The 22754-nt window shown below is 34.2% G+C and overlaps 1 protein-coding gene across 1 annotated transcript in view; it reads left to right on the top strand.

Moving 5' to 3' along the window:
- Positions 1 to 22754, top strand: part of COL24A1 (collagen type XXIV alpha 1 chain) — a 131531-nt gene that overhangs the window by 74587 nt on the left and 34190 nt on the right. Inside the window, exons 25-37 of the mRNA XM_029284689.1 lie at positions 4198 to 4251; positions 5197 to 5250; positions 5992 to 6045; positions 6866 to 6919; positions 8415 to 8468; positions 8895 to 8939; positions 9030 to 9074; positions 12775 to 12828; positions 14751 to 14804; positions 15058 to 15111; positions 16949 to 17002; positions 19443 to 19496; positions 22138 to 22245. Of these exons, the coding sequence (XP_029140522.1) occupies positions 4198 to 4251; positions 5197 to 5250; positions 5992 to 6045; positions 6866 to 6919; positions 8415 to 8468; positions 8895 to 8939; positions 9030 to 9074; positions 12775 to 12828; positions 14751 to 14804; positions 15058 to 15111; positions 16949 to 17002; positions 19443 to 19496; positions 22138 to 22245 (738 nt within the window). The remainder of the gene's footprint in view (positions 1 to 4197; positions 4252 to 5196; positions 5251 to 5991; positions 6046 to 6865; positions 6920 to 8414; positions 8469 to 8894; positions 8940 to 9029; positions 9075 to 12774; positions 12829 to 14750; positions 14805 to 15057; positions 15112 to 16948; positions 17003 to 19442; positions 19497 to 22137; positions 22246 to 22754) is intronic.

Genomic DNA, 22754 nt, shown 5'->3' with positions numbered 1-22754 from the left:
AGTTTATAATATTTATTTAATATTTAATAATATATTATTAAATTTTAATATTAAATTTAATATTTAAATATCCTGTCAATATTTATATACAGAAGAACAACTTTCCACCTTCCTATATAAAAATACAGCTGTGATCTCCATTTACCCCCTTTATTGATGGAAAATTTAGTATACATCTCATTAAAGATAATAGCGGTTTAACTAATATCAGGAAACAGTTAAGTGAGTTTGGTAAAATTTAGTGTTCCTAAATAAAACACTTTTAGTTTTAATCTAGATTTATCTAATCCCTCATTTGACTGACCTAAGAAACCATAGTTTGTGAAAATAAGAAGGGAATGGTCTATTACAAATCCTCTGCTATTCATTTTTAGTCAAGAATTGCAAGAAATTTTAAATAACAATAATAATAAAATATATAATTTCCCAGTTCCTTATTTCTGATTTAGAACTTCACAGCATTATTGTGTATAAAATATATCCTATTTAGACATAAACTGTTGGATCTTTTACTGCCTGGAACACCCCCATTAGTTCAAAACAAAAGATGATTTTTAAAAATGAGTGATATAATCAGTAACCAACAATTTATAGGTTTTATGTAATTTTATAGGTTTTATGACTTCATTTTTTATAATTGCTTAGAAAATGTAGAATTTTAAATCATGTCTTTATTTTGCTGAAATTCAAACACAATTGTGCCAATATGGTAGATTTTTCAAAATGTACCTGATATGAAGTAATTTGCATCATGTTCTCTGATAATTAGTTTGATTAAATCTAGTACTTAAGTAATCAATTTACTTGATTAAAAAAAAACTGAGCAAGAGCAGAATTAAACCAGCAGGTAGGATCCAGAATGAGAACTCCACAGAGAAGTATATAAAACAGGGGTGTCAAACTGCCAGCCCGCGGGCCGGATACGTCATGCCAAAACTGCACCCATCCCATTGCCAGCAATGTGGAAAAAATTGTGATATGTCGCGACACGTCATGTGACGTTGCGAGTGTGACACCCCTTATCTAAAACAATAATGACTCAGGTGAAAAAAGAGAAAAGAAGTAATCCTTTTTTCTTCAGGAGAGAATCCATACTAGGTCCTGATTTATTTCACTGATGGAAGAAGGCTTTATTGTTGAATACGTGGAGACTCAGAGCATTTTAAAATAATGTAATAGTTTTAAGCTTTTGACTTCACTATCTCCCTTCTATTTAATATATTCACATATGTGATTTTATTCTGGGTGATTCTGAATGAAAGGTGAAAGGATTACAAAATCCTTTGTCCATCATTCCATTCTTTTTTTTGGGAAATATATTCAAGGTTAGTTATTGTCAGTAGATACCTTTACAGTTAGATTATTTAATACATAAAAAATCTCAATCCTTTTGTTGGAAGGTTCCGTAGAAATGATGCATTTGACTATAATTCTTGTGTGAAACCTATTCATATGGTAATTATTCATCATAACTCTTCTTGGTATTAGAGATCCTTCTAAACAAATTGTATTTTTTGTTGACATGAAACTCAGTCAAGGGGTTGTCTCAACAGGAGAAACTATTTTGATTTAATGTATTAGCAATGTATTAGCAATTATAACATCTTATAATTGAAATGGTTTTTTCCCTGGCTGGTACAATTAGTGGCTTCATACAAAACCAGGAGATCCAGTTATACAATATTTGGTTAACTTAATAAGAATGAAAAGAATTCCATTGAGCAAATTTGTAGAACAAATGAGAGAAAGTGTTTTTTAAAAGTCATTCCAAGAAAAACACTGATTTAAAGAACTGGGGGAAAAATACTTCTGTCTCAGCTATTGTATACTGGCATGTACAGCTAAGTTTCAGATTTTTAAATCACCACAGTATATTATAAGCAAGACTTTACTATCATTGAACACAAAACAAAAATGTTTTTAAATATTACAAAAATAAGATCAGAATGTTAAAGTCTTTTCCCCCTAGAAAATAATGTGGTTGATAAAAGGCCTGTTATTATATTTGGAAGCATTATAACTCATTGCCAAAGGGCAAACATTTCCCAATTAACTGATTACCTAAACATCACTTCAACCTATGCAAGCCATTCTAAAAATTCAATTTGTGGATAATAGCAGCTTAAATATTACAATATTCGGACATATTGCATCATATCACATTAAAGGACCATAAATAAATCTGTCAGCACCATGATGTTAACTATTGTTAGAAGGCCAAATATCTGAATTTGCCATGCTGGCTCAGAAATTTTGGAAGTTGAAGTCCACAGGTCATAAAATTGCCATAGCGGCCCACCCCTGCTATTCGGGATGCTGGATCCTGCCTGTGGTGGGGGATTGTGAAGTAACAACAATCAACAATCATTTCGTCTTCTGCATGAAAAGAACAGATATTGTTAACATACTCCTGTCCATAATGTAGATGTTTTAAAAAAAACTTAAAGCAGTAATCTGACACTTTTTAGCCCACTGGTCTTCTGTTATAAAATAGAAGGAAACAGCTCATTATTTAGAATAATTTTTGGGTTCAGTCCTACAGAACTCTCTCCAATCTGATATTTCAATTGGATTAGTGACTCTCCAGCATGATTCCCATACTGGCTGAAGAGTTATTGAAGCTATAATTCATACATCTGACATATATTGGCCTAAGAATGGCTATTTTCAGCTCACTGGTCTCCTGTCACAAAATAGAAGGAAACAGCTCATTATTTAAGATATTTACTTAGAAAAAGCTGTTTTCCAGTTTCATATATTCACACTTTCATTCTTCAATCTTTGTGATCCTGAATCTTATCTTTATAAAGTTTCTTTATAATGGCATTAAAAGTTGGCTTTTCAGTTCCCAATTTTGTTCCAAGAATGTTGTTGTTTTATTTATAGTTGGTACTTTTGGGGATATTATATAGGTAGCACTTTTATGTAGACATCTTTTCTACATTGTTTCTTTCCCATATTTGAATTTATTATTTTGAGTTTTAATTTGTTTTAAAAAGGCATTTAATACACCAGGGAGTTTCTGGCGTTCATGAGACTTGGAGGAACAAAATTTAACACTTTGGCTTTAAACTCTGGTAATGCCTTACTCATATTTTATTTAAAATTTCTTTAATGTCCACCCTATTGACCATGGGAAAATCTCTTCGAACTGAAATGTTTCATGAAAACATTCGAAGCATGTAAGATTGGGACTGCCTTATACAAAAGACCTGAAGCTGCATGCAGAATTATTTTAGATTTTTCACACATTTTAAAATGAAAATAAAAGTACACTGAAATAGATGTAATTATGATGCCGAGTTACAAATATTTACTGCACTGACATTGTGATTTAATCTTTGAGGACATCTTACTCATAATAATTAGGCCAGCAGCTTGATCACTAAAGGCAGATCCTCAAATGTACATACCACCAGAAAGCTGGTGAATGGGACCTATGCAGTAGCCAAATAGGAAGATAGAAAAGAATGCTTTGAACAGCTTTTGTGTGCAATTATATTGTTCTGAGTTCCAATAATCACGAGAACAGTTTTATAATCTTCAAACAGTTATGCCAATAGACAAGAATCATATAAATATGCATATCAGTGTAATCAGAGCTGTGTAATTTTAAGGATTCTGTATATACAATGTTTTTCCTAGCTCTTAAGAGTCCTTAAAGGTATTATTTAAGATTTGTAGGCAATGTTACTAAGATTTTTGGTGACTTTGCAAAAGCAACTTCATTTTTGCATGTAGTTCCTTATATAACTAAGAAGTGGATTATATGGTGTACAATAAATGTGTACATTTTATACAGGTTGCCTAAAGATGTTTTCAGATATTTCATAGAATTTGACTGGATTCTTATGTGCATATGGCCATATAAATATAAGCTGCTGAGATTCATTATAAGATCCTTAGTGGTGTAATGGTTAAACTGTAGTATTGCAGGCAAACTGGCCCACAGCCTGAAGTTCGATCCTAACGGGGCTCAAGTTTGACTTAGTCTTCCATCCTTCTGAGGTTGGTAAAATGAGGACCCAGATTATTGGGGTATATGCAAATAATGCTTACATTATAAACTGCCCAGAGAATGCTATAAAGCACTATGGGGTTGGTATATAAGCCTAAATGCTATTGCTATTGCTATAATATTGACTATAGATGACAGGTTACTGGATTATTTGCTTTTCTATTTCTTCTGCTCTTTAGGGACCTATTGGCTCATCTGGTGAAATTGGACTATCTGGAGGACCTGGTGAGAAGGTATACTATAAGATGCTAGTTGATAATTAATGCAACAAGAGCATCACAAATAATATGTACTATACTGTGCGTTACAATTACTGTTCTAAATTTTGTTCAATATGGGATAAGATTATTTGTCATGATAGAAGTCTGTGATTAGATTTTGTAGTTTTTTTACATTATTGTACAAGTAACTGCTGGGTTCTGTAACTTGGGAAAAGAAGTTTAAACCTTACTTTTTACCATTTCTCTAGCAAAGATAAGTTACTCATTTTCTAATTGGGAGAGTTTGCAGTACTTGAAATTTTATTTCACATGTAAACATAACAGCATGCTTATTCTCTAAATCTGTATTGGAATTTAATAATGCAAAAGAGTAAAAGTTACTCTATGTTGCTTGCAAAAAATGTTACTTAATAGTAAAACTGTAGCAGGATTTTTTTTTAATAGAATAAATATTTTTCAAGCAGAGGATTGATAGAATCTGTCAGCAAATAATACAATTGGGTTGAAAGTCACACAGCCTGTTAGCATTCACATTTTTTATGACAACAATGGTATTATTTTCATGGGTAAGAGAGCATCCATCTTGTCCTTCCTGGGTTAATTAAAAACTGTTTTGAATCATACACATTTATCCCAAAATAGGGGAAAAAACCCTAGCAATAAATGCATTAATGGAGACAAGGAAAAGGTTCATATGCAGGCGCAAAAGTAGCTACTACGTTCCTACTGGTTTTGTTTTCCATTCCTGCAGAGGCTTAGAAATTAGCTGAGAACCAGGAGTTACCACTCACACCACCATACTGAATATTTATTTAGGTATAGAAGTTATATTTTCATTTTTTAAAATATTTCAAAACTGGATATGCAGTTCTACTGTCAAAAATCAAATAAACTACTATATGTATGAACAGTATGTATGTATGCATGCATGTATGTATTTGTTTATTTACTTTTAAGGGAGACAGAGGTAATCCAGGCCCAGTGGGCCCTCCTGGAGAAAAAGGTCTCATGGTAAGGTTTATGTAAAAAACTACTGCCTAATTTTATTTATTTATCTTACATTAACAAAGCCTAAGTAAAAAGTATATACTTAAATAGTTACTGGAATATTCTTGTTTACCAAATATTTAAGGTCTTTAAAGTAATCCCATTTACGTGTAGAGACATTTGTATGAAACCGTCTGTAAGAAAAATGAGAAGCATCAATGATTGTAGGGATTGAGCTTAATATTATTCACTGAATAATACTGAAACGCTGCATTATTTTTGAACAGAGGTTTTTTGCTTATGTTAACTCTGCGTTAACTATTTTTTTAACAATACTGTCAGCAAAAATGTAGCTCTGGTTGGTCATAATTCACTGTGAAAATCAAGCAGATATATCTCCCTCTATTTTGAAGGCAGGACTTTGAAGCTGTTCTGTTTGAGGAGGAAAGTACCTGAAAAAAATAGCTTGAAATAGTGATGGGGATTTTATAAAATTCCCTAAAGCATCATTTGGAACTTAGATCAAAGGCATATTGTTTGACCTCACAGATATATTTTTACAGAACTAGAATTGCTACTACTTGAATTGACAGAGATAAATCATTTTTTTCCATAAAAATCAAATACATATACAAATGCAAATACAAATAAGTCTCTAAGAAAATTTTCTTCACTAATAAAGCACATAAGAATTCTGTACATAGCAATACAAACTGAACCAAAGTTAACTATGTATTGGCCGTACTATATTTCCTTCTGTTTCAGGGATACTCAGGTCCACCAGGTGGTTCTGGTGATGTAGGGCCACAGGGACTACCTGTAAGTATGAAATATTATATTTTTGTTCACCTCCACATCAGTCACAACTCCGTTAATTTTTAAGCTTAGGTCTATTAATGGGCTGATTAACTTTAGAGAAAAATTATTCAGCCAAAAGTAGGGAATATTGGCATGAGTTGGCATGAATCCAACCTGAGCTATATCCAGTGAGTTCAAAATAAGATATTTAAACCATGCTTAATTTCTCACTGAAATTGATGAAAATGTGTTCAACATAGGGGGGAGTGATTTGCAGTTTTTCCCTACAAGCTGTAAAACTATTCTGGAGGAAGGTAGGACCTTTTGGAACATTACGCATAGCAGCAGGAAAGAAGGGTCATGAATCACTTCTGCTTTTGTGAAATCTCCACATAATTCCCACTGGATCTAGTCCAGTGAATTTGGCCAGATAGCAAATAAGACATGTACCTATGTGAGCAGATGTGTCTGTTAATTAATCATTTTAAGGCCTATCTGTTAGAAGGTAATGCCATGACTGATATGTTATCTGTTTCAAGTTGCTAATATAATAATTTGTCTCTCATAAAACTTTACTTTTCCATATCTGCAATTATGATGCAATTGATAGAGTATTGGACTGGGACTAGGGGAGATTAAGTCTTTTAATACTTCTGAGTACCTGAAGGGATTATTTTAGCTTATTTTAGAGAAAGTTTTAAAAAAGGACAATAAGGAGAAAAATGGGTGACAGTTTTCTGGTCTTAAGCTTTTGGGAGGAAAGTTGGTAACAAAATATAATTTGTAAAAATAGGCTTCTGCTTTATGATAAAAATGTATTTCATTCTTATTTATTATTTAGGGCCCTCCAGGAGCACGAGGACCTCCTGGACCACAGGGTACTAAAGGTCAAAGAGTAAGTAGTATGTTTATGACCTCTAAAGTACACATTTTGTGTGTTTGTTTGTGTGTGTGTGTGTGTGAAAAAGAAAGAAAAAAGTACAAAGAATAGAAAGGGGGAAAAGGAAAAAGGGGAAAACAAGATCTAAATAAGTGAGTTATGATCTTCATTACAACAAGTATAAGCAAACTTATCATTTCTTTATTCTAAACAATTTCATATATGGTTCACATCTTCCCATAATTTGTCTCTTATCCATTTACAAATCCATGAGTAAATAACCTTTCTATCCAGATGTCAACGCAAAGAGGTCACAGAATTTTATAAAGATAAGTCTTATTTTAATCTTGATCAAATCAATCAACTTTGTATTCCTTTTTTATGCTTCTAACAATCTTAGTCCTTAATTCATTCAGATGTTCTCATAGAAATTGATCTCCCTTCAATTTTTTCTTTCTCCCGTCTCAAAGGTTGCTTCGAGTTTTTAACAACCCTCATTTTTAAATTCAGTAAAATTATCCAAATCTTCACTTTGTTTATTAGTTGTATTTCCATTTTGACCATCATATACGTCTTACAATTCAGAATTTATTTTCTAGTATTTCTGCATCAGGCAATTCTTGTTTATCCCATTCTTCCTGTCAGTCTTCCAAAATATTACCTTTCACACCTTTCATTTCTTCTTTAAATTTTTTGTAAACAATCCATCTATATCAGCAAACATTGCTAATTAAATTATAGCTACTAGTTTCTGACCCCATTCTTCAAAAATCTCCTGAAATGTCTAGACATTATAGCATTTTCTGTCATTTTATAGGATCTACAAAAAACAGGCTTGTCTCTCCCCCCCCCCTTTCTTCTTTTTCCTGCCTTTAGTTTTTATTCTTCTGTATGCTTTAAAGGAGTGAGAAATGAGAATGAGATTATTTCACTTCCAAATTGATCATTTATGTATGACACATCCCTATTCCCTTACAGAGTTAAGGTATTTAAGGCTGTGGAAAATCAATCCCATTGGAGTGTACCTATTGGAAAAACAAAAGATCTGAGAAATAGCTTGAAGAATTAATTTTGAATTTCTAGAAGTGAACTGCAGTCTAGCAATTTCTGTCTTGAAGGGTAGATCTTAGGGTGATTATGCCCATGGCTCAAATAGAAAAATAATGGACAAGAAAAAAGGAGAATAGTGGGGGTTGGCAAAAATTGCAGAGAGATAGATTTCTCATTTGTTTTGATTCAAAGATGGTGACGGGGGATGTTTTCAAACTGATGTTTTTTTTAATCTCCTACAATTTTTTAATCCTCAATGGATTCTGTGTGAATGTGTGGGAAAAATGTAATAAGTGATAGGAAAAACAACAACTAAATATACTCAATTGAATCCAATTAATTTCTGTGAATTATCATAGCAGTTGCAGATTTTGTGCTAGAATTTTGTCTTAGGAATCTTTGGATGCATAGACATGAACAGTTGCATCATTCCTGACTGTTTTTTGTTTTAATATGTCAGGGACCACGAGGTCAAGATGGTCCTCTGGGAGAGCAAGGGACAGAAGGTATTAAGGTAAACTTAACTTTTTTACCTTTGCCCCAGAAAATGATCCATGATGCTGTTAGATGCATGACGTACAGTACCATATAACCTTTCTGCTATGTGGAACTCGACTTTTTGTCTTTGTGTTATATCTTATGCCAGGGTCTTATAGTGTCTTCATTACATCATCCAGACTAAGATAAAAGCTGACCTCATTGTTATTTTGACCAAGTGATTATTTATCTTTACTGAGTTGCTTTGAATTTTTTTCTAGGAAGTGGTATAAAAAATAATAAAGAAATAAATAGTACCTGCATTTGTGCCTGGATGGTTGATGACATACTTGCCAAAAGCTTACACTGAAAAGAATGTCCATAATTTGGAATTTAGAAGAAAAATTGTTATATGTTTGAATACAGTGTACATTAAAATAGCCCTTTTGCTTATTTTTCCCAGGGAGAAGCTGGTGACGCTGGGAAAAAAGGCATTCCTGGACTCATTGTACGTGGCAATTTTTAGCATTCATATTTAAGGCATCAATTCTGACAATATTTTTGAAATAGACACATTGCCTCCTTTGTGTTTGCACAGGGGAAAGCTGGAATCCCTGGAGAAAGAGGCAATCCAGGGGCACCAGTAAGTTCTTCACGCTTCAGTGCATGATTTATTTTTTTACAATTCCATTCTGCTTCTAACATAATACATTGAGTTTATAGTTGAGGTCACCTAACATGAGTTGGGGGTCTAAAGTAAACAAATAAAAGTAAACCTTGTCTAATGACTGCCTTATTTAGAAACATTTGGAGTTATGATGGTGATGAAAAAATAACTTTGCAAACAATCCTCGCATTTACAACTTTTGCAGGTCTACAGTATAAATCATGAAAGCTGAAAGATCATGAGCACAGTCATAATTTCATTTCAAAACAACTGATTTGTTTAATGACCAAGTTGTCAGTCCCAGTTGTGGTCACTAAATGAAGAGTACCTCTGTTAGAAGCTAGTCTGTTCTCAGTCAAATAACCATAGGGTTGTTTGGGGCTAAAACTAACTTCCCTGGTCAGGTAGACCATATGAACATTATGTTACACTTTTACACTGCTAGTGTAAATAAATTTAAAAATTGATGTTTCTAATAAAATTCAAAAGAATTCCTGCAAAAATGTAGGAATTCTATCCTGTCAATTATTACAGGTTTTATTTTTATTTTTTGCTGCAGCAATTCATGTTTCTCTTTTAATTTAAAATAAATGGAAAATTGGGGAGAAGAGTAAGCATAACACTTGTTCCTTCCCCATAGCTCCAGGTCCAATTAGAATCACTTTCCTGATCTTTGAAAATAACCGCTTTAAGGTATTACAGGGGAAGTGTTTAAAGTATCTACAGGTAGCACCCAAATCAAAATTTAGTTTTGATATAATAATTGTAATGCCTTTTCTCCCATTGGTTAGTTAAGCTTTGACAAAGACTGGGAAACACATGCAGCCCAAAGTCACATTTCCCATCTAAGTTTTAAAATCTATTATAAAAGACATTGGTAATGATGGCAGACATTATTGTTATCAATAATATACGAAGGCATTTATGTAATATAATTTATGAGATCGCTGTAGCTATTATACATAGAGGGTAAATTCTCCAGAATAGTTCTTAAATGCAAGGACAATAATGCACTGGTGACATTAATATCTGCATTAGATAACCGAGAGCTTGTTGACCTGCTTCCTTTGGTTGATGAGATGATAAATTTCCTGTAGTGCAACAACTTTTTATTTCTTTTATTTGTAGAAAATAAAACATGTAAAGACAAATCAGCCAATAACAGTGTAAATTAAATGATTAAACTGAATTTTTCAGTCTTATACAACAAGCATACTTTCATAAGCAAGCCAAATTATACCTATTTTTTAAAAAGTAAAAAGAGATATACAGTATCTCTAAATGATACAAATAAGCATTAAATACACTTCAATTTGATACATGCCCTGAACATACATCTGAAACTGATCTGTGCTGTCCTGTTACTTGTACAGCAACTGCATAAGACACAAATATTTTTTTCCTTTGCCAGAGAAAAAGTAGCAATAGTGGATTGTACATACTTTTTGAAAGACGGGCTTCATAACATATAGTAAGGTGTAAGAGCATGTGGGAGCAGAGTCAGGGATTGGTAGCAGCGACATGAACTTGGAAAAAGATAATAGCTTCCTTAACTATTCTTTTGTACAGCCATATTCTAGAGAAACCCTTGAAAGGGTTTGCAGTTTTACTGAATTGCGGACACACCACTATGCTACAATCCAAACTATGGCAGTAGAGAGAGATGTTTTTAGTTCTATTTCCATATAATTTTATGCAAAATTTATTTCAGTCTATACTGTAAACAAGGCAGCATTGGTAATCCAAGAACAAAGTCTTGTATACATATTTCCAAGCAAATCCCTAAAATGAAGCTTATATAGAGCCACTTTGCCATAGTAAATAAGATATTAGTCCTGCCTTAGATATGGAACTGGCTCGGTGAACTTGAGCCAATCACTTTCTTTAACCCTTAGGAAGAAAGCAATGGCAAATGACTTCTGAAAACCTTGCTAAGAAAACTAAAATTTCCAAAATTAGACAAAAATGCTAAAAGCATGCTGCAAAAAGTAAGAAAAATAAGTCTGTCATAAAAATATCAAATGCTAGCTAGAATAATTTGACAGCATTGAAAAAATAAACGTGTTCTGATTTATTTGAAATACCTGAATTAATGAAAAGGTCTTTGCTTAGTATCAAAATGTGTTCTGACCCAGATCCCCAAACACAACAGCCGCACCAATAAATCTCCAACGTCTCTTTTATTCAGGAACGCCAGCAATTTCACACAGCCGACTGTTAAAATCTTTAGTTGCCTCCAAACCATGGAGCTTGCTTCCTTTTTCCCTGCAGGGGTCTCCCAAACACCCAAAGTTAACCTCAGTCTCTCACCACGCTTGCAACAAGAGTCCTTCAGGCAAGCTGGCTCTCTTCCAACATAAGACCCATGCACACGCTCAGAAGGTGCTCCGACTCCCGGTGCCACAAGATCCGAGGAAACTCCGGCATGTTTCCAAACAAAAGTCAGGAGTTCCAACTAGAAGTGGCTGACCGGCAGGGAGACAAATAGTTGTCTGCCACACCTATTCGTCTCCGCCCCTGCCTTTTATCCACAGCTGAGGGTAGGGCTCTGTTAACAGCAGTGGCTCTTCCGCCCCAAAGACCAGCCCATAGCCTCTTGCTGTTCTCTCTCCTCAGCCTCCGCCATACCTGCGCATCAATCACTGGCCCCATGTGATCCTCCTCTCCTGACTCACTTGCCTCAAGCATGAAGGTCTCAGCCTTTCCATCCGGGGGCTGGCGGATGGCCCAGGCTCCGCCTCTGTCCCTGGCTGCGACAGTTCCATTCCTTCGTCCCCATTGGAGCTTTCAGATGGCCCTGACGCTGGGCCCGACGCCCACTACTGTGCTTCCTCCTCTGAGTTTTGGCTGCGGAGTCCTCCGGCTGCCGACAGACCACAACAAAATGGCATTAAGCAGACATCAGCAGATCTCCCTGGGTCCAGCATTGCAAAGTTGGAACACTGCTACTGGGGATGCCTTATATATAATTTGATAGTTTCCTACCATAATTAAAAACAGACTCATTTCGTCTACAATGTAGCTAGCCATGCTTCTGGAGGATAGTATTGTACCTATTGTAACAATAGGACATCTTACATGAATCAGTTTTGAAGGACACTAAAAATAATATTTTGGATGTTTGCCGTATACAAGAAATGGAACACATGGAATATTTTTTCAAAGCACATCTTAATGTTGCTAAGCTTTAAAAGGAAATTACTTTTTGTTGTCAGTGGTTTATTTTCTGATTTGTTATATGAAAAGGCAGCTTCAAAAAGATTGACTATTCTTTTGTTTCTCGTCCCCAAATGATCCCATAGAAAGGCCATCTAGACTGTAGCAGTTGTTTGTCATTTTTCATATATATTTATAGTATGTCTTCATATAACTACAACAAAGTAAGCGTCATTGAATTCACTGTAGTTTACTTCACAGATAAATAGAGGATTTTATCTTTAGTTTGTATATCTTAATTTTTCAAAGACGATTTAGGATACCGCTCACCAAAACAAAGAATTTACTAATTCATAAATCAGCTAGCCAGTGACCAGCCACAAGTCCTTTTATGGTAGAAACAAAATTATTGGATTTAAAAAGTGTCATTGAAGATGTTTTATGAATTGCATTTTGGTCAACTTACGAAGTTTTGAGGTAAAATTTAAGTAGTGTTTTGGTTTTGATTTTGTGTTTTCAGGGTTTGCCTGGCCTTCCTGGAAGTACAGGAGATAGAGGTCCTTCTGGTGAACCAGTAAGTTGATTTCATTTCCTTTCATTTGAAATGTGAAATATAATTTCTTGGAAAACATGTGTCTTATTCTGTTGTAATTAAAGATATATTAAAGAAGAAGCATTATTTTTAGGCTGAAACTGTGTGGCTCTTTATAAATAAGTCTTTCTGTTCATAGAATAAAGTAATTTTTTTATTATTTCTTTAAGATGGAAAATTGTCCTCTTAAACATATCCATGAAAGCCTGAAAAATTGTTTTCTTGAGAGAGGATGCCTTGCATTCACTTTTTTAAAAAATCCTTTTCTGTTCAGCTTTTACTTCATCATTTCAGATAATATTTATAAAGAACCCACATGAGGCATTTTTTTATTCCCAAGAGATTACCCAACTGTAGTACATTTATATCAAACATATCCTCTATGCTGCAATTTGACCAGTTCACAAATATACACTCTCCAAGATCAGTTAAGTATTTAATCTAGAGCAGGGGTGTCAAATTGCCGGCCCGCGGACTGGACGTGTCACGTCGAAGCCATACCCACCCCATTGCCAGCAATGGCAAAACCGGGCCGATATGTTGCGTGATGTCGCAAGTTTGAACATGTCTGATCTAGAGTGTCTCAGGTTTCTTATACTTAGCTGGTGTGATTGTATATTTAATTTAGTCTCAGATAGTTGGTGTAACTTCCTTATTAGATCTTTGAAGCTGAATAGAAAGTAAATTGTTTTTCTGAGTACATAACCCACCTGCCAGTTAATATAAATACATTTGACAATGACTTTCAGTTGATTATTTAAATCAGTATCTTTTCCAAAATAGGCAACTTTAAGATGTATGGACTTCAACTCCCAATTCTGTGAGTTATAGTCCATACATCTTAATGTTGCCAAGTTTGAAAATCACTGATGTAAATTGAGTGACAACTTGCACAACAGTCTTTATGACAAAATAAGCAGTGTTTGAAGCATCTAAATTTCCTAATCTAGAAAAAAAAGGCTATAAATTGTTGGTGGCAGGTGACAAGTATTGTCTGCTAATTGTTCAAACCAATCTAAGAGAAATTAGAGGACTAACAAAAATGTGCAATTTGTCTCTACTGATTTCTATATCAAAATTCTTGTGTATTACTAATTTGTACCATTGGGAATAGTCAAGGGTTGGTCTTTGGCTCATTAGCATCACAAGAATGCCTGTTGGCAATTATTACACATGATTTTTTTTGGCTGATAACATGAAAAAAGCTACTGAAAAATTTTAAAAATGCAAGCATATTTCATTATATGTCAGTACTATACTATAATTGGGCATCTATATATTGTATCTGATAACTCAAATGATTGTTTTGTTTGTCCTAGCATAATAAATATCTTAAATAAAAAACCTATTTTACAGATATAAACCAGTACCAGATTCAGAATTCTGTGCCACATTCATTTGTCCTATTGTGCAATGTTTTATTTTTCTCCATTAAAAATCAAAAAATCTGCTGTCAGAATTTGTTTAATTCATCCATTAAAACAAACCCAAGATTTGGCCTCTTTCATATGTATTTAACAAAAACTGGTTGAAATTACAGAGCATGAAGCAAAAATAGTATGAAATTTGAAATAAAATCTATATATTAAACTAAAGCCTCCTTTAAATCAATTGGAGCAAAGTCTTTTGAGGGTTCAAATGTAATGTTACGTCTAGTAAGAAGCCTTGATAAATATTCCATTGCATGATGATGATTGGACTGTTGTAGCAAATCCTCTTTAAGAGTACGGACCATATTAAATTATTCTACTCTCAGAAGCTAACAGAATCTGGATGAAGGAAATATCCAGCTGTGAGAAAAATGCTTCAAAAACCTGGCCAGCTGATGTTATAAGTATAGGTGTAAAAGTGTTTTTTTCCCATAATAAGAATGTAATGCTCACATAATTTTTGTTTGATACCAGGGACCAAGGGGAGAACAAGGTGATGCTGGTCCTGTAGGTGAAGCTGGCTTTGAGGTGAGTCCTTTACCTCACCAAATTATGTAGGCAAGCAAAACTGAAAGATCCTGCTTCATAGAAAAATATATAGAGGTCTTTAAAAATTGGATATTGCACCATAGCAGAGTAAGATATTATACCACAAGTATCTCATTAATCACACCAATAAGACCTTTTTTAAAAAGTCCTGTGAACTTCCTAGTGAGTTTCATCATATTGGAAAGCATTTAGTGCTGGACAATGGATAACTTCATTTATGTTTTCAATATAGGGATCACCTGGCCCAGAGGGAGAGCCAGGACCAAACGGAGAACCAGGCACAAAGGTGATTGTTGGAGTAATTTTGTTGGGGTGCAGTTTGAATGATGAGGAAAACAGGCAATTACTTCTCTACACATATCTCTGGGATATTTCATGTCTCTATACATGAAATATTATTTCCACTGGAAACTGGCTATGACATTTCAGTTCAATTGGTCCAACATTCGGTGATGTTGTCATTACTGTATCCTTCATGTATGAATCATGACAAATGTTATAAATTAGGTGAGCCTATGTACCAGTTAGAAGTTTTCCTGAAAAGAAAACAAAAAGCTATTATCCCCTATTAGTAGAATTGATATTGTCAGGTGCAAGCAGTCAGAGCCAGTCATGAATAGCTATAGTCAATAACTTTATTATCTACCACCTATGTAACAAGAACCTCATAGAGTGCTTGTCTTCTCTGGGAATGACCAGATAAAACTTCATGTATCCTGGAGTTCAAGGGGTTCAAGCTTATGCCTCTTGCAGCTGTGCAATGACTCCAAGCTAGACCCCCACTTGACCTCTCCTTCCAGCTTAGCTCGTTTCCCAACTAAGAGAGAAGTAGGGATGGGGTAGGGAGATGGAATGTGTAATAATAATAAATCATCATAATAAATAATAACAGAAATACTTATACTAAACATAATTACCAGCATACTAAACATAATTGCCAGCATCCGAATATACATTTTGAATTGAATTAAATGTTAATTATAATGAAACATACATTACAAAACAATCATAATTTCAGCAAAAGGTTTTATAAACATCAAACAAGATTCTATCTTTATGCATATAGGAGATCTATCCTAAAAGTGAACTGTTGCTCATATCAAACAAACCAAAAAAATAAACCAATCCAAGAGAATTTAAGCCTTTAAAAAAATTATTCCATGGTTAAATTTAGCTATTTTTAATGTAGATCGCAACATGTGGAACCAGGTTAAAACATTTTCAAATTCCTATCCTATCCATAGAATAAATAAGGTTATAAACAAGGATGGGGAAATGGAATCTAAAATAAGGTAGGGGTCATTGGTGATTGATGATGTTATCTAGTTTGAGTAATGAAGACCAAAGACCCATCATAGGAGTCACACTTAGACAGGTACAGATATACAGGAAGCCTGATGAAATCAGAAAATATGGATTTAGAGAAGAAAAGTCCAAGTCTTTTTTAAATCACTCATAGCTGCCCATTACTCAAGCCCTCTGAGTTTCTTCTTCCAGTCAACGAATTGAGTGTAGCTAGAATCAGTCTTTCTGAAATTAGGATAGGCACTCCAAGCTTCACAAGAATGGAAGGAAGGAAGGAAGGAAGGAAGGAAGGAAGGAAGGAAGGACGGACGGAAGGAAGGAAGGAAGGAAGGAAGGAAGGAAGGAAGGAAGGAAGGAAGGATCCAAGTGTTGGTCTTCAGGAGCTAGCAAATGTTCTTGTTCCTCTCACTCCTTCATCTTTGTAAACATAGAGTTCAGTCATCGAGGAATACAAGGCCACTATGTAAGCATTCATTTCAACTCTGCTATTTTAATTAGCCCATAGGGCTGTGTAGAGAAGCTTCATATTATATCATTATGTGATTGACTAGAATGTGTTTGGCTTAGTTAAGAATATAGTTGGCATTTGTGTTTGCAGAAAATTATGCATTATTATACTTGTAACATATCTGCCTTTCTATTTGCACTTTATTTGTGATGAAAATTATAAAGATTAATTCATGCTTGAGAAATGAGTTTGTTTTATAAAGAGCAAACTTTAGATATCTATTGTAGCAAACTTAGTGTTTTGCTCTGTTGATCAGAATATCAGAATATGTTGATCACTCGGTGTGATGTATTTCTGTTGCATGTAACAGGGAGATTCTGGACCAATTGGCAATATTGGAGCACCAGGTGAACAAGGTGTAAGAGTAAGTACTGAATATTGTAGCATATTTTGTTACTAGGTTCAAAATTATATTGGGAATGCAAAAGGGCTATGTAAATTAGGCAAGCAGATGAGAGATGAAAAAAACTTCTTTGCTATACCTGGAAAATATCAGCATCACATTTGATTAAAGAATTTTTTTAAACGTATGGAAAGAAAGAATAACAGAATAACAGAGTTGGAAGGGACCTTGGAGGTCTTCTAATCCAACTTCCTGCTCAAGCAGGAGACCCTATACCATTTCAGACAAATGGCTATCCAATCTTTTCTTAAAAATTTCCAGTCGTAGAGCACCCACAACTTCTGGACTCAAACCATTCCACTGGTTGATTGTTTTCATTATCAGGAAATTTCTTAGTTCTAGCTTGGTTTTCTCCTTGATTAATTTCCATCCATTGTTCCTTGTTTTGTCGTCAGGTGCTTTCTGGCAGCCCCTCAAATATTAGCACACTACTATCCTGTCACCCCTAGCACTTCTTTTCATTAGACGGAATATGTTTTTAATTACGTAACTTAAAGTTTTGTAAACTTCTATTAATGTAGAATCAAAGAGTTGGACAGGATTCTTTCACTTAGTATTCAAGCTAAGTTAAAGTACTCCAGGCTTCTGGCTAACTAGCCATGATTTAAACTCATTCATGAAACGGAGATGATCACTTCTCTGGTTAATTGGTTCCACTATTGGACTGCTATTGCTGCCAGAAATGATTTTTTTCTCTTGTAACAATCAATCAAAATCTGCCATCTTGTAACTTCTATTATTTTGTGTCTTTCACTCTGAAACAAAAGCACCTAGGTCTGTTATAGGTATAAAATGACAATAGATCAAGATAATCTGAATTACAAGAGCTGCAGCATATTTTTTTCTGAAGTAAATTTTTCATGTTGAACATGATAGTCAGCTTCCTGTAACAAAGTCTGTAACTTTGTTCTGCATGTACATTTGCAATTACTGAGGAAATCAGTAGTACTCAAAGAATAGATCACAACTTGAAGTCAGAACACTAATTCAAGCAGTAACCCAGAGGTAGCCTAGGTTACAGGTGGACACTTGGGGTTGGCAGCTATCTTATTTATATTTTTGTAATAATTTTTTCATAGCATGCATATGTATTCCTATACAAAGTCAAATAACAATTGCCAATTGGAAAATTGTGTTTGCTCATTTGGATGTAATATTAGGAAGAATATTTTATTTTGAAATGTGCTATCTGCCCAGAAAATTGGAAAAGTAAGCAAGAGTAGAACAGATCATCCTCCAAGAGGATGATAACAGATAACAGTCTGATAAATTGGTGGTTTCTAAATAATTACATAACTATGGCAATGATGTTGTGAATGGGTAAGCATCCAATTCCATAGCCATTTTATCTAGAACAGCTCAAAACTTCAGATTTAAATCCCAAGTGGTTGCAAGCTCCTGAATCTTTACTTCAAAGTGTTTAGTGTATTAATCTGTTATCTTTTTCAGAAGGACAAAGCAATTACATTTTTAGTGAGGACAATAATATGATATTCTAATGTGAACTGAGTTTACAGGTACTATATAACAACTACCCATTGCAAGGATTATAGAAGCCAACTAAGAGAGATATTGAGGATATGAATATATGAATATATGAGAGAGAGAGAGAGACATTCATATTTATAGTCTTAGGTTCCATAAAAATATTATCATGTTTCTTCTAAAACATACTAAAAACATATAAAATATAAAAGGCTGTCATTTATTATCATAAAAACTAATCCACTCCAGAATGCTAAACTGTTTTAGAAAAGTGAAAGGAATATTCTGCTTGCCAGTGAAGATACTCTCTTTAAAGTCAAATGCATTTAAAGGTATGAGGCAGTGCTACAGAAATGCACCATTTATTTAGTGCCTGTTAAGCCCTTCTTTAAAAGTTGATCTTCCCATTTATCTTCCTGTACTTCCCTGTACACACATTCACTCCAATATCAGGAAGCTTAATTCTACATCTCCCTGACATGCAGCGTTCATTCTGGTTATTTGTTCAGTGCAGCTTGTTTTATATCACTTTCAGACAACTTCTTGTTTGTGACAACTGCTGTGTCCTTCAGTATTAAAACAGGATCACATTTAAATTGAGATTAAAGTTAATCATGAATCATTTCAAATGCATGGATTTCAGCATTTCTGTATATTTGGAAGGGCCAGAGGGGCCAAGGTTAAAAAAAAAAAAGACAAATCTGTGACAATAACAATATCTGCTCTTAGTCAGCAAGGCCTTGTGTACTGGTCCTGTATGTGTTTTCAAGCACCACTGATAAAAACTGCTGTATCCTTGACTCTTTGAATCTGATCTATTTGCTGTTTTGCTGAGATAATGTACTCTTGCTTGGGTTTTGAATACACAAGATTTTTGGTAGTAATAACATTTTGATATATTTCTTCTGAAACCTAGGGTATTCAAGGACCACCAGGAGAAGATGGTGTTCAAGGAAAAGATGGATCAAAGGTACTTTTTTAAAAATCAGAATTTACACTTACATGAGAAAAATGTTGCATTTTAGTATGTGATTCCTAAATTTAAATTATTATTTTTTAAAGTCAGTGCTTAACAGTTCTGCTGCACTGGCATTGCATGTTCTGATTGCATAAGAGAAGCTGCATTTGCTAGAAAAAAACAGAGAAGCAAAAGGTACTCAATTGATCTCTTAGTACTAATTCTGCTTAAGAATCCTCATGCTATCCTCCCTCACATTGTGGAATATATTTCAAACAGTCTATGGATTTATTGATATTACAGTTCTCGTAGAAAGACACTCTCAAATTGAACTCAGTTCCTAGTTGGACAAAAATGCAACAATTTTCTATTCCGCCATAGCGAAGTGATTTGTCACTGTTCCTTCAAGATGTTTTTGAACTTCCTAATCTATCTTATGGCGCTGGCATTTCCTAGTGATTTCCCATCCAGCTGATAACTAGACCCAACCCTATTCGGTTTCTGAGCCCAGACTAGTGCTGGAACCTACCATAAAAGATAAAGACGTGTCTTGTTCATACAGAATACCTGGAAGCAAATTAAAGTAAGTTTACGAAAAACTTACATATTTTTCCTCACTTGGAAACATAGGAAGATATTGTGTACAGATCAAATTATTGTTTCAGTTTTGTTAACAATTAATAGCATCTCTCTCCAGGTTTTCAGGCAGAATTTTTCAAGCTCTGAGTTACTAAAGAGAATCATATTTCTTCTAAATGCAAAGTCTGGGTTCTCTCATGAGCAATAGTGAATGTCCAATCGTTTCCACTGGCAATATCTTCTTATACCAGTTCAAAGACTATTCCATGGACTATTCCACTTTGATTTAACTGTATTATTCCACTTTATTGCAAGACAACTTTCAGTTCAGGCTTTTTTTCCTTCAGTCTAAACTTTATATTCATAAAACACTTGAAACTATGACTTGTGGTTAATAAACCAGAATATAAACAATTTGTGTGCTGGTACACAGCATCATTATCTTCCTTGGTTTCCTTTCTCACAATTCTGAAGCAATAATTTGATTTGTAGACAGTATCTTCCTATATTTCCAGGTGAGACAGTATATATTTTATATACTCTTTTCATAAACTTATTTTAATTTGGTTTCCTTTTTCACATGAGTAGGTAAAAAACTCCACGACAGTTAAACTTTGCAAGTTGCCCATAGATAGAAGTACATGGGGTTTTTTTTTTATTAAGGCAAACTTAGATAATGAATCCAGTTTTAAATTGAACTTTGTTGTTTAGGAACAGTGAACTATAATCCTTATGTCTTATGAAACATCCTGATTTTTTTAGCAGTTTTTATGAAGTGGGAATGAGCAGGTTTTATGCATGAATGGGCTGTTCATGTTCTCCTGAATCTTCTTGTCTTAATTCAAGATGACACCTCTGCCCTAGAGTTTGTAGACAGGGTTCAAGGTTAAAAGACCTCTTTACAGGTGGGAGAAATCCTACATGTGAATATACAGATGACTGTTCAAAAGACTATTTTAACAGGTAAAGGGAAATAAACGTAAGGAAGGCTTATCCCTTATATAACCAGATTGTTACAGTAGTAAGGAGTTAAATCAGTGTTTCTCAACCTTGGTCACTTGAAGATGTGCAGACTTCAATTCCCAGAACTCCCCAGCCAACATTGCTGGCTGGAGAATTCTGGGAGTTGAAGTCTGCACATTTTCAAGTGACTGAGTTTGAGAAACACTGGGTTAAAGATAACATTCCACCGCAGTGCCCTGTCTTTATTTTGACAGATAATAGACTTCCAGAACCTCTTTTCAAATCCAGACTAGATGGTACTTCCAGAAGATACTTGTTTCCAACAACTTGCCAGATCCCAAAAAAGCATAAAAAGTCCCTGAAACTCACCTGTTGTAATAACTTTTTTTCTTGCTCTTCCACCTATTAAAAAGGACAAAAAACCCTTTTCTCTTTTTTATTTTATTTAATTGAACGTGATTTTGCTATTACCAAAATCCCACCGAATAATAATTTTAAAAATCATGGCCTTAAAATAACATTAAAAATTAAATTAAAAGCTGTTTAAAATGACCCTCAGCAGAACCTGCAAGGTCCAATGTGATCCACCACCCAACGTAAGTTGTGCACTCTGCTTCTACCTTGTTTTTGAAAGAAAAGGAAAGGCAGAGCAGCATGTTTCCTTCATTTGTACATTCCTTTCAACTTTTATTTTAATTTATCCTTTAGTTTCCTGCAAACTCCATTACTTGTTTGTATTGCATTTCCATCCTTAACATTATTAAACCTCTGCCACATAAGAGATATTGGCATTGCAACTATTTCTTCCATAACATTTTAAGTTACCTGAGCTGTTTATGTGCAGATGAGCTATTTATTGACAGTTTTGAAGTATATGGGGAAAAAAGGCTTTTACAATGAAAGGTACATCAAAACTGAAGTACATTTTGCAGATATATCACACGCAGATGACATTCTTGATGTCATACTTGTTATTCATATGTGTTAGTTCTTACCCCTATTCTAGACCTACCTGAAGAAAACATTTTACCAAGCCTTTGTTTGAATAATGTAATGTCCAGTAATTTAATGCCATCCTACTTGATGCTTTTTATTTATATCTGTGCTTTAGGGCAGTTTAGGAGACCCTGGCCTTCCTGGAGAAGATGGTGAAAAAGGAAAAATTGGAATTCCAGGGCTTACTGGCCCTCCAGGTGAACCTGGAATCAGAGGCATTCCAGTAAGTAAACTCAGATATTTTTATAGATTTTACAAAAATATAAACCCAATAGTTCTGAAGAATCTTAGCCGTAATATTTTACCCAACTGTGTCCCAAAGATTCATAAAATAAAACTACACTTTTCATGAGCTGTGAAATCAACTGGGCTGCTAAATTGATGGCATAATACTTATAGGAATATATCATACAATACAGTCACTGTCAGAGTTGCAGCATTACCTGGAAGGATGAAATTCAAAAAATAAATATCATGATCTGAATAATAGAAAATAACAAAAGATAATGAAAAAGATATTTGAAACTTTTTACAATTATATAAAGGCTACCCTGTTAATACAAATGAAATTGTCTTTAATAGCTTTGAAAGGCATGACTAATATTATAAAACAAATTGCAGATTCCAGTTGAATTCTGTCTTTGGATGAGGTTCTCTCTTCAAACAGCAATGATTAATTTTATTTTCTGGCATAGTAATAACAACATGGAATAGATTATTTTCAACACTTAT

This window comes from Protobothrops mucrosquamatus, unplaced genomic scaffold, assembly GCF_001527695.2.
Source record: "Protobothrops mucrosquamatus isolate PMUCROS unplaced genomic scaffold, P.Mucros_1.0 scaffold841, whole genome shotgun sequence".
NCBI lineage: Eukaryota > Metazoa > Chordata > Lepidosauria > Squamata > Viperidae > Protobothrops > Protobothrops mucrosquamatus.
The sequence above is the reverse complement of the archived record's forward strand: the minus strand, read 5'-3'. Positions and strand labels throughout refer to the sequence as shown.